Source organism: Protopterus annectens, chromosome 6.part1, assembly GCF_019279795.1.
Source record: "Protopterus annectens isolate FY-2018-M chromosome 6.part1, PAN1.0, whole genome shotgun sequence".
Taxonomy (NCBI): domain Eukaryota; kingdom Metazoa; phylum Chordata; order Ceratodontiformes; family Protopteridae; genus Protopterus; species Protopterus annectens.
Window position 1 is genome coordinate 78312750 of NC_056738.1, and position 13739 is coordinate 78326488.

Consider the following 13739-nt stretch of genomic DNA (forward strand, 5'->3'; position numbering starts at 1 on the left):
TTAAATTGTGTTAGCTTGGAGTTTACCTCATGTAGTTGATGCTAACTGACTTAATTTTTTCTGTATTTAGTCTCAGTCTTATCTGTTTCCACACCTGACAGGACAAAAGTGAGGCTTCCATATAATAAGACCTACTTCAGAATTACTTTAGCTTCTTGGGAAATGAAACTCCATTTCTTTCAATGCCCAAGGTATAGAAAAAAATGTTCAGCCCCAGGTCAAAAGTTAGCTGAAATATTAACAGACCCCTGTATCCCAGTGGAAGGTTACTTGTTTTCTGGACCCAGAAAGTGAGGAGAGGTAAAACAGTGGCTGCTAGAGCTATTTATTTATTTGTTGTGAGGAGACTGGACCCATTTTCAGCTATGGATGTGTTGCATATTAATTAAAATACCAATATAATAAAATAATAAACATGTATTACAAGAGAGTAACAACAAATTGCTATGTGCACACAGAAATAAGGTTAATATGTATTTTATTATAGTAATTTTATTTAAATGTGTTGACCATGGTGAAATAGAATGTGGAAACATATATATATATATATATATATATATATATATATATATATACACACATATATATATATATATATATATATATATATATATATATATATATATATATATATATATATATATATATATATATATGTATACTTCTAAATTATGAACTTTCAAAACAAAGACCATAAGATCAATGTTTTGAAAGTTTGAACCATTTAAATGGAGATCGTCCTACAGAGTGGATCAGTATATTTACTGTTTTCTTCACTGTAGTGTGATCTTGGAGTTGGTATATTTAATTAGCAGGGGGTGTGGGGGATGCAGTTGGGCTTGTCCCCTGCAAAAATGTGAAAAATAAGATTTTTTTAATTTAAATTTTGAACTTTCAAAATGTCGATCTTATGGTCTCAACCATAAGAAAGTCGATGTTTTGAAATTTTGAAATAGATAAGTGTGTGTATATATATATATATATATATATATATATATATATATATATAGAGAGAGAGAGAGAGAGAGAGAGAGAGATATTGATATGCATATGTTTGTATGTATAAATAAACCCACACATTTTCAAGTCCAACTTGTTAAAAGTTTTAAATTCAAATATAAATAAGGTTACAATACAAAATAGTAGAGTACTGCAACTGTAGTTGCAAATGTCTAACACGAGTAGTGGTAATATATATAATATTGTGCTGTTTCCAAAAAGAGACAGAAAAATAAATTTCTACATTCATCACAAATGTTGAGAACTTTAAAATAAAATATTATATAAGAATAGTGTTAATGCAAATTTTGTCCAGCCTAGCACAATCTCTGAAATGAGTGGAATCTGATTTAAAACTGCTCTATAGTTATTGTGTAAATCTGGATAAAATATATTAATATGTATTTACCATGTTACATTAATAACTACATTTTCATAACAGCACAGTGCATGTGCAAAAGAAAATTGCTTCATTTACATTTAACTCTTTTTTTATTAGCAAAGAAAAGTTTCACATATTTCACACTTGCTCTTTTTCTACAGATATTACCCATGGTTTATGAAAATGGAATCTACCGCATAATATTTCAGTTGATTTTTAATCAAGAAGTTTATGCTAAATATAGTTTTTTTTAAGTAGCTGGAAACGGACACTATTTACTTCATGCTTTTGTGTGATTAGAATGTTTAAAAATCTCACATCTCATATTCATATTTCTGTTTAAACTCAGTATACCTTTTCATGTTATGAAGTCTGCAAAACAGCAGGACTGAGTGGAAGGATAGCAGAGAGTAGACACCATTCCTAGAGTAGAAAGACACTGCTGCAAATCATGTTGCACTTCTCCATGTAATAACAATGACATCATTCACGTTGTGTTTTACTGATCTGCACTAAAATAGAACACTACAAGTACCTTTCTGGTGTTCTTCCTCTCACTTATTTAGGTTATTGTAAAAAATAATTTGTGAAATAAATGAAATTATAATTATCTCTCCAGGTATATTGACAATGAAAATGGAAGGGTCATGCAAGACATTGTCAGTAACAAATCGTACAGAGAACAATTTGAAGCAATACAAGACTGCTTTAGGATTATAGGATTCTCAGAAGAGGTAAGTGTTCAATTAATTGTTACTTAATAAATATGTATTGCCTGATATCAAATTCACAGGCATTAACAAAGTGTACAATGACCACAGGAATTAATGATCCCATACCCCTGGTGCAAATTTGCATATGTCTTCCATAAAAGCATTTCGGAGTTATAGTACATCTGTGACCTGGAAAGAACCTAAAAATTGATGGACTGATTTGACGTAAAATAATTAGAAGATGTAAGAGTTTACCCTGTGGGAGTGTCTATGTCTGAAGGGGCATTACCTGCCCTGATAATTAAACAGTGATATGTCAGACGGTCATTTGTTTAGACTAGCTGATTGTGATCAAAAACCTTATTTCGACTTTCAGAAGGAGAAAAACAAGAAGAAGAATGTCAATGGGCTAATTAACTGAATTTAACAAAGTCCTCCCTCTTTCAGCCTCAGATGACTTCATAGTAAATAAGAAAGCCCACTCAGTGAAGCCGCTTGCATTTGGAGTGTGAGGAGATTGCTCCCTCAGACACACACACTTTACCCCAGGATTTTAAATTATTTTTGTTTAATTACTAAAGCCTGACAGGAAAGTCTGTTACTGTATTTGTACTGGATGTAAGGAACTCTTATCTACTGAGCTGCACAAGACCAAACAGAAATGTGTTTAGGTGATATACGTTTTCAGAGGAGATATGCCTCTCTCTCTATATATATATACATATATACATCCTGTTACAGCTAGCACTGTTCTGATACTAGTAGTGAGTTATTGTAGGGCTGTGTCAGTTTCTGTGTGTAAGTCAGGATGAATATATAGTCCAACATGAGCAAATATACTTATTTACTAAATTTTACATGAAAAATGAGACAATCTTTATAAGCACAGCAAGAGCATTAGATTCTTTAGAGATCAGTTATCTCTGGTATAATCCATGGAATGAGTAGCTGGGAGTATTTACCAGGTACTAATGGAACAGTACAGCCATGATTCTGAAATATTCCAAATAGCTGATATATTATCTACAGAAGCAGATTCAGAAAAGAAAAGAAAAAAGGAATATTATCGCATTTGTTTCTAGAATTACATTGCCCATATGTTTATAGAATTGCAACGAGCATGTTCGGAACATTCCAAATGGGGGCGGAGTGATTATTGCCTTGGAGGAGAAATCAAGTAGGCAAAGACAAATATTTGGGTGAATACCACCAGAAATAATATGAAATGTTAGAAGAGTGATAGAGTTGAGCTTGTGTAGAGGGAGAAACCCGTTAGATATATATGTCTTCACATGCTATGCCTCGGTTTAGAATTATGCTCTCCTTGCCAGGCTTTTGCTCATTTATCCCACATTCATACGTGGAGTTTACAATTGCAGTTTGACCCACGTGTATGACTCTAACAGCAAATGCACTTCAACCCCTACCCCCCACATCCCCCAAATGGGCAAGCCAGTGTTGTATGTTCACTCTCACCCATTCCCAGTGAGCCTCTAATCACATTATGACAGTTTTGGCCAAAGTTAAGACTTTGCTGGTATACAGATCATAAGGTAGGGTCAAACCTGCAGTATGAGGAAGGCAACACTAATAAGATTCATTAAAAGAAGTCTGGAGAGGTCAGTAAAGGATGAAGGAAACTGTGAGGACTGAGCAGGGTGAACTATTATTTGTGAGAGTGTAAATATTGTTAAAATATCAAGTGCAGATGGAGTACCAGAAATGAATATTAAGATGGGGATATTTCTACAAATAGTGTAAATATAACTAAAAGAACAAGTGTAGATCGAGTACCAGAAATTAATGGGGCGAGGGGACTGAATGGGATATGACCAGTAAGAGCACAGATATAAGTAAATGGCCAAGTGCAGCTACAGCACCAGAAAGGACTGGTGAGAGAGTGGTTTGACAGTGAATATGACGGTGGACAAAAGCCATAAAGATAGAAGAGTGAGAGAGCTGAAAATATGTAGTAAGTGATGCCACACAGGTAATTTTGAGGTGGACCTTAGTTTAGTCACATGACAAGGGCAACTTTTCTTTCCCAAATCAATGTCTGTTTATCAGAAAAAAGAGAAATCTATGATACTGGCTACAAAAGATGAAACACTAGTACTGATTATTATATTAACAGCAGGTAACACTGGGAAAAAGGAAAAAGTGACCAGACTTTGTGAATGATCAGTGAGAAAGGTGAGAGACGAGGTGTTATAGCAGGGAAAGGAAGCAGTTTAAGAAAACAAGGCTCTATTTGTCTTTTTCACTTAATCCTAGGCAGATACTGTGGTAGTTGCAACAAGTAGTGCTGCATCTTCATACTATTTGTGTTTATTTAACTAATTTGGGGGATTCTACCAAAGCTATCCCCCTCTATCCAGTGTCTTTTCTTTTAACATAATTCTTTTCAAAGTCATTCGAGCCTTTGCAGCTGACTGTTGTCACCAAGCCTCACATACCTATTGTCTGTCCTCTGTGATACTGTGAGTTGAAGTACAATCATGTCTTCTGCCCTATATCCTTCCCCTGGCTGTCGTACTTTGCCATGATTAATCTTGTAACAATTCACTCAGTTATCTTCTGAAACTGAACATTTTTAGTTTCCCTTTCTGACTTAAATGGAATTACATATTTTAGTCAATTTTGAGTTTCATTTTTGCACTTCCTCATCCTTCTTTTTGAAATTGTTTAGACAGACAGACATAAATTTCAGATTGAAACCCACATATACCAGCAGTGTCTTATGTGTGTAGCATTTATCTAAAATCTCACTTCTATTAAAAAATACTTTTGAGCTTCCTACTGAAGTTTCCAGAGATGTGTGTACTATTCTTGTAATGAAATGTTAACTCTTTCTGACCACAAATGGGAAACAGCATCCCTACATATAGCAGCTGTTTCACAATACCAGCATCCAGACATGTAAAATTCTGATACACTTGCCATCAGCAAAGCATGAAATGAAGCCCTTCAATAACAGCGAGCTAAATGTTGCTGGCTACACTATTTACAGAAATGCTAAGTTTGCTAAAAACCGCTGGTGGAGCAGTCCTCATAGTCTGAAGAGACAAGTCATTCAGTTATGGGACTGAAGGACCCTAAAGTTGTTAGCACAGTTTAAGTGGCAGATTAAGACTAATGCATGCCAAGCTCCTGGATTAAATGATAGGATCTCTATCAGTTCTGTGTTAAAGTTGAAATTATGTTTTTTATGTGATTTAAAAAGTATTTTTATTAGTACTGTTTTATGCATTTTTCATATGTTTTTACTGTTTTAATGATTCTTATCATTATATTTGGGACATTGATGAAGTGATGTATTAATGGAAGACCAATGAAAGGTTGGGGTGTGTTATTTAAAGTTGTGTTCCTGTTGAGTTGGTATTCTGAGGAAGTCTAATACCTTGATGAAAGTGCTAAATCTTAAGGAATTAAAGGATTTGTCTTGTACTGCATCGTGGTTGCTGTGTGTTTTTCTGGCTTTGCCCTTCATCTTGGGACTTTTCTGGTGTTGTTTGTGTTTATTTACTGACACGAGGAACACATTTCACCAGTGTTATCAGCTGTTACCTTTAAAAATGCATAGCATTTAATACACTGTACAACATATTTGCACTTTAGCAAATCATTAATAGCATACTCATTTATGGAATCCATATTCATCTTCAAATTAATAAAATATTGTAAAAGAAAAGAATAATCAAAATCAGTAACCACAGAATTCATAAAGAACTTAAATCAACTTCTATGACAAAAATTGTACAAGCAATATACAACAAAATACTAAAGTAAATACAGTAAAGTTATTCTGACCGTACAAGTTCTGCAAGCAGACAAAATCTGTAATTCCTTTACATACTACTGATCACTATGAAATTATCATATACCAAACTATTAAAATGTTTTTGTACCAATCTTTGGTCTGAATGTACTGAACCCTAATAGTAGTTCTGAGGTACTCCTCTGTGGTGATTTTAACTGGTACACTGAGATGATATCTTTTCCCCAGCAGTGTACAAAAAAATAGATGAACTTAGCACAGTATTGACATAATTTGACAAACAAGGCCATCTGGTATGTTATAATGGTGATGTCTTGCCTGATAATTTCAATAAACTTCTGGACCTGATCACCCCTGCTCAGCCCAGAATTGTCATCAAAGGAAATGTAATCACCTCATCTACTCGATGGGCAATGATCTGTATGATGTCTAGACTGTTTGTAACTTTCCTAGGTGATGGTGATTCGTCTCTTTAATAACATCTTTATAAGATTGTTTCATAGCCAAAGTAATGTAACCACAGTGGTGGTCTTCTCTAACTAATAGTGTCTATCAAAAGTCTTATAGGTAGCAGGTATAATGATGGGAAGGTATTCAGGCTGCCTGGATTACTTGTCAGTATTCAGTGCTGAACAGTTAATATTAAGTATTCATATGTGATCTGCCTTGCCAAGCTACAGTATTTTAGCATGTTCAGGCTTCCAATATAACTGACTCCACTGATTTCTGAAGAGGTATACAAAAGCACTTAAATGCTAACTAATCTTCTCAGTCAAGTGCTTTTCCTCACTCTGTTTACAACCAAATGCACAGTAGGTCTGTACATTCTTTGAGGCAGTAGCCTGCTCATCTCTTCAGACTTTTATGCTGCTCCATTGGGTTGGAAAGCCCTCCTTCTACTCTTATCCTCCCATCACTTTGATGTCTGCTTCTGTGTCTGAACACTTAATTTATATATCCTTGCAGAAGTGAAAATGGACTTTGTCAACCTGTACTAGAGAGCAGATGGCTGGAGGCCTGACTGTGACCCAGGTGGCCTGTGTTGATTAGTGGATATGGACCCTGATGAGTCAACTAGAGGTTAGGATGGAGTGGCAATTATGATAGTTCATCTAGTTTCAGGAGAGGGATTGGGTTTTTAAGCTAAGGCTAAAAACTATTATGGAGACCAGGGGCTGCAACCCCTCAGTAAGTAACGAGGATGCACATTGGAACATGCAGTGGCTTGGGCACTTCAACATCATTGCACCTCAGGAGAGGGGCAGGCATAATAACAGTAATTCACATCACTGGGTGATGATGGCTTGCCTCAGCTTGGCCCTTGGCCCATATGATAATATGGCTATGGCTAGCCAGTGGCAGGATAAATGAATAAGTACATAAAGGAAAGGTCTGGATGGTGGAAGTTGAGGAAGCTAAAAATATATAAAAAAGGAGATTCTTTCCTCTAATTATAGCCTTTAACACAGTTTATATTCTTTCTTGTAATGATATTTCCATATTTGCTTATTGTTTTCATCAAATTGAGTCCTTATGAAAATAAAAGTTTTGGTGTCTCTTTGCAGAGAAACACATACCTTGTTACAGTTTCTTATTATTACCCCATTTCTGTAATGTACAACCTGCCTCAGGTCCCTGAAAGGGAGGCACAGATCCAGGCATCACACTACTTAAAATCACTACCTGATCTCTCTGACAGCCAGGATGAATTCAATAGTGGACATTCTACAACTCAGAAAAGCATACTTATTTGACAGTAAGCTTTACCATTGTAGTTTATTTACATATTTAAAGCATTCATTCGTTTCCCGCAGGGGTTTGCTCGCAACTTTTTAAGATCAAGAATCTACAAAGTAAAAAAAAAAATGTGTGGTAGATGGAAGGAGTAAGAATAGACAAATTTGTTCTGTAGGGAAAAGGTATCCTGCAATGATCAGAATTGGGAGGAAATATTTTTCAATTTGCAACACCAACTTAATTTTTCAACCAAATGCAACAGTTGTGAAGTTGACAGACAATGGTTAGCTATCAAAACAAAAAAGGCATCTCAAGACATTTATTTAATGCTGAATGCACAAGGCAGTATACATACATTTGGCCAGTCAACAGCTTAAACACTGGAATCACCCTTAATATGGTAAAACTGAGGTTGGTTAGCTTTAGAGTAACAGATCAGCTGATTATGTTTGTGAAAAAACAGAGATGGAGGCTTGGAATGACTCCAGAGTTATGGTGCAAGAAATAATTGCTGTCATGTAGTGCACTGATAAAATCTGTGTGATAGCTTCAAAGTTATCCTTTTGCATGTTATACTTTATAAGTTTAAAGAGAAGGCAGTATATTATTTCTGCTCTACGTAGCCCTGGTATGGATGAAATTAAGAGTCACCTTAAAAAGCTAAATGTAAGAAATAGAATAGAACAAATAGCTGTTCATTAATTACATAACTGGATAAAAGGATTTCCCCTGAGACACTGAACATTGACTTCCTTGACCTTTAAAGATATGAAGTCATTATTCATTATTTATTTATTGACATTTTATTATCAGGAAAGTCTGCTTGAGTAGGCGACTATTTTCAGTGGAGGCCTGGAGAGAAAAGTTCCAGAGTATTACAAAGCATTTCAAGAGCAATAATTTTACAATCTTTAACAATAATACAAAAAGAAATACAGTTTAAATAATTATACCAAATAAGATATAATATAAAAACATTGGTTAAGAATGGATACAAGTTGTATGACAATTTTTTTTAATAGTTAGATAAAATGTAGTCAGTTTATAGAGAAATTAAAGGTAAGTTAGTATAATGCAAACAGAAATTGCAATATAAAGTGAGAGAAATAGCAGACATATGGTATATTTACAGAGAAAGCCAGGGGAGAAAATTGATAGAAGTAAAGGAGGGAGTGAAGAAGGGAGAGCAAGGAGATGTAAGGTATGAATAAGTATTTGTGCAACTTTAGGGCTACATTTTATGTAGTAATGTAATTCTTTCACACAAAAAGCTTCACAGTTCAACTTTATGGTAAACAGAACCACTTGTAAAATATTACATTAAGTGATAAACATGGGCTGTGGGCTGGCATCATGTTTAAGGTGTTTACCATAAAGATAAGAAGTACAGGGTTTAATTTTCACTGAGGGAAATTGGCTAGGCTTAAAATGGCCCACAAGGGCAGCTAGCCTAGAACTTACCTATGAATATGAGACTCCACAAAGTCAAATATAACGAAAATATGAAGACATTCTGGCAATGTGGAAAGGTTGTAGATAACTGGAATAAATGGGGCTATATTATGATGCTGAAACAGCTAAACACCGAATGCCATTTCAGCGACACATAAAGAACAAACTACAAGTTACGCGAATGGCCCGATCCAAGGGAAAAAATTGCTTGTCCGTCACTGTGAATTTGCCCTTTTCCCCACTGTAGTGCGATCTCAGAGTTGATATATTTAGTTAGGGGGGTGTGGTGGGCGAATGTTTGAGCTGGTGTGTCGTGTCTGGTTGGCCTGCTGATTTTTTTCCCTAGGAAAAAAAGTCTGTGATTTGGCCATTCGAATAACTTGTAGTTCACTCCTTGTGCTGCTGAAATTACCCATTTTGCCGTCGTAATATAGACCCGAATAAACTCCTATCATCAGTAAATTATTTATTTACTTATTTGCATTTATTTACTGGGAAAGTCCGATTGGGCCAGAAGCCCATTTTCAGAGGAGGCCTGGGGAGAAAAACTCCACAGAAATGTAAGCAAAATACAATAATTAGACAGTACAACAGTATACATATAGTAAGATGCAGAATACACATCATCCAGTTAGTCTATACAAAAGAAGTATTCAGTACTGCTTTCTAGTAGATACAGGTTCAAAAAAGAAAATCCTACAAGCATTTCAGTAAGGATCACTGAAAGAATAATAAAATTAGTACTGTGTACATTTTAAATAATAGATATGAACAAATGAGATTTTCTTTTTTTTTTTTTTTAATTAATTAATTAATTTAATTTTTTATGAGCAGTAGTAACACCGAGGAGAGGGAGAAAATGAGGTAAGGAATGGACAGTATTGTCGCTCGTCTGGTCAGGATAAAACAGACAAACATTTGTGGATTCAGTTCACGCATCTTTATTACATGCAAACATATCAGAAATGAGGCTTTATAATTTAAACTTATGTAAACTTATAAACAGACTGACTACCGCACTCATACATGTTAACACTCTGGCTGTTCTCTCAATATGGCACTGCTGCCTGTACGTACTCCCTATTTATATGCGCATGCTACATCTGGAATTGCTTCTTAAAGGTACATAGACATGCTTTGATCTACATCCTCCCTATTTGAGAAATTGTTCAAATATGAAATGGCAGTATTCAATGACATGCAATTTACAGAAATGATCTTTTGACATGCAATTATACAGAACTAATTATCTGACAATTTGAAAATTAAACACATATAAAACAATTATGTCCAGGCTGCTGTGTATTTTTATACTAGGGCTGGAAATAAGACCTGATCGTGTAACATAAAAATCAGAATTGGATCTAGCAATGGGGACTGTCTTCAAGGAATGTTCAACTTTGGGGACAACTGGGACATCATCAGGAATGAGAATGGATACTTAGACGTTCTTCGGTATGAACATTGTCAGGTTTGCTTTGAGATCTAGAGTCTGTATCACAGGTACAATGCTGCAATATAATTTCTGATACAGGAAGAATATGTTGGCATTTTCTCCTGTACTCTACACCCTCAGATTCCACTAAGTAGGATCTTGGCTCAGCACATATACCTTTCACATGACCAATTCAATCAAAGCCTTAAACTGTTTGCATCCTCACTCCCTCTCCTTCTTTTAATGGACGAAGAAATTCGCTCATTTTATCATAGCTCGACTCCTGAGAAGAATGCTTCTTAAAACGTTGGGCTTTGATTGCTTTGTTGTTTTTAGCATTAGGCACCGACAAACTAGAACTAATAGGCAAGGTTGTTCTGGTTTGCCTAGATAAAAATCTCTAAGCAGGTGAGCCAAGTAGATTGTCACCGGATACATTTCTGAGACTTAGTAAATACAAGTAGATATCGGTATTGTCACACTTTGACTTCTCTAGTAATTGCTTTGTACTCTGTACTGCATGTTCAGAAAGGCCATTTGACTGTGGATATTCAGGACTACTAGTAACATGAATAAAGTCCCACTCTTTTGCAAATCTCTGAAACGATTGGTAAACTGAGAGCCATTGTCAGAAATAACTTTGTGTGGACTATCATGGACTGAGAAATGATGTTTCATCTCAGTAATAACAGCACTGGACATTAGGTTAGGTAGCAAATCGATCTCAAATTAGTTCGAATAAGAGTCTGTCAACACTAAGTAATGCTGATTGTTCCACTCAAATATGTCAGTGGCTACTGTTGACCAAGGTAGTTCAGGAATTTGGCCCAGCTGAAGTCGCTCTTTTTGCAAATGCAGTTTAGTACTGCTGCACAATGAACAAGAAGAAAGCACTTTAGCAATGTCTTTTGCTAGAGAAGGCCAAAATACTAGTCCTCTTGCACTTCCTTTGGAAGAATCGGAACCTGGGTGGCCAGGATGCAAAATTTGAATGTATTCATGCTGTAAGGAAGAAGGAACAATAACTTTTGGCCTTTTGAAAATGATACCATTCCATCTCTGTATGGAAAATAAGGTTGCACTTTGGTGGTACACAGGATTGCTTTGACAACCATTCTACATTGATGAAGTGGTTTAAGCTTTTGCAAAATTGGATCAGTCTTTATATGATCACTCAGCTCATCAGGTCTCACGGTAGAAAAATTGCGCATTTTCATGATATCAAAGTCAAAATTCTTTGCATCAAGCTGGTCCATGGTGTTTCTGGGTGATCTGGATAAGTTATCAGCCAGATAAAGAAGTTTACTCCATGTATAGACCATTTTGAAGTTATACTTTTGCAATTTGAGCATCATTCTTTGTAGTTTTGCTGGAGCGGAATGCATAGGCTTCTGGAACCAGTGTCTACTTTGAGCTCCCTGGGCTTGCCAGTGATCAGGACAGTACAAAATACTTAATTCTTTGCCAGTAAATCTACTGCATTAACCTTTTCACTAACAACTGATGCACCATCTACATAGAAAGTAGGGTTGCAGCTCTCTATAGGATCAACCTGCCTTTTTGAGTGACCTTTCTTAACTGAATGAGGCTTGCTTGATTTACAAAACTTTTGAAAATGGTTCCATTTTTACATTTGTGGCATTACTGACCAAAAGCTAAGCACTTTTCTCTTTTAGACTCTTGATTGGCACCACGATTACAACAGTTAACAATAAGACTTGACTTTGGTTTTGCTGACTCACTATTCTACTGTACTGAGCATGTCTTTTTTACTGAGCTAGTCTTGGAACTTGCTAGAAAGATATGGGTTTTCCCTGCCACACCTATAGGGGTTCCTGCTGCCATGTGCTTAGGCCTGCTTCTGCTTGCCACATGTTGTATACTATCCATGTTTGCTCTAGAGGCTGCTGAAACCATACGTTAATCACTTGCAAACATAGTTGTGTGCTTTTCTCTGAGTTCATGGATTTGACAAACATCTATGGCTTTGCTTAACATTAAATCACTGTCACAAAGCAAAATCTTTCTCACTGCAGCACTACTAACACCACACACAAGCCTTTCCTTTATTAACTCATCTTTCAATTCACCAAATCTGCATGTTTTGGCTTTATTTCTCAAGTCAGTGATATAAGCTGCAAAAGTTTCAGGTGGACTTTGGTCTGTTGTATAAAATAGGTGTCTCTGTAATGTAACATTTGTCTGGGGGTTGCACATTTCTCTAAATTTGCATTTCAAGCACTCAGGGTCCTCTCTTGATTCAGTCGGTATCACAATATGTCGGTTTCCCCCTCTCCTGCATATACATCTGGTGCATACACAAATGAATGCTCTCTTTCAATAGCATCTGACCCAGCTAAGTTTGCATAAGGAATGCCCTTGTACATGCATCTTTGTCAGAAAAAACTGCTTGTATGAAAATATTGTATTCCTGCTTGAATACTCTCCCATTCTCTGCTGTATTATGATCAAACACAAGTGAACCTGGTCTGCAAAATGCCTCTGCCATATGTGAAGGTACTCAAAATTATGTACAAGCATATACACACACAAATATATGCCAGAGCTTTATGCCAGTACTTGTAATTATGCCCAATAGCACAACAGACTCCTTGAAATAACTGTACTTTGCCATATAAGTCTCTGAAGCACAAGAACACTTCGAAATCACAATACTTTGTTAAACCACTCCTTATCAGTGTAAAAAGTACTTGAAAATGACTGTACTTTGTGAATAAACTGTACGCAATGGAAAAAGCTCAGAGTAAGAAACACCTCAAGATGAATGCACTTTGCAAATAAACTGTACACAGCACAAGAACCTTTCAAAATGGCTGTATTTTGCAAAATAATTCTGCACAGTGTAAGAAACACTTGGAAATGGTGGCACTCTGCCAATAAATGCACACAGCACAAGAAACTTTTCAAAATGGCTGTACTTTGACTGCACTTTGCAATATAACTATACTTTGCACACAGCAAACTCTTTGAAATAATTGCACCATAATAAAGCAAACACTTTGCACACTCTGAGGTACTTCAAACAACTCTAGTTATGCTTTGAATGGCTTCAGCCAATGCAAAATAGTAGTTTGTGCCCAAACACAATCTTTTACTAAAAACATGCAGTTGCCTTGCTCTTTAAGCTTATTTTGCCCTTTTATTGTACTTACTGTGCCTTTTTAATTTCTTATGCTCATTATACTTTTCTTGTTCCCGTTTTACTTTAAACATGCTCATTAT

The 13739-nt window shown here is 35.8% G+C and overlaps 1 protein-coding gene across 1 annotated transcript in view; it reads left to right on the top strand.

Annotated features, from left to right (window-relative positions):
* The window catches only part of MYO3B (myosin IIIB), a 2630788-nt gene that overhangs the window by 493177 nt on the left and 2123872 nt on the right, over nucleotides 1-13739 (top strand). Inside the window, exon 9 of the mRNA XM_044075508.1 lies at nucleotides 2001-2115. Within this exon, the coding sequence (XP_043931443.1) occupies nucleotides 2001-2115 (115 nt within the window). The remainder of the gene's footprint in view (nucleotides 1-2000; nucleotides 2116-13739) is intronic.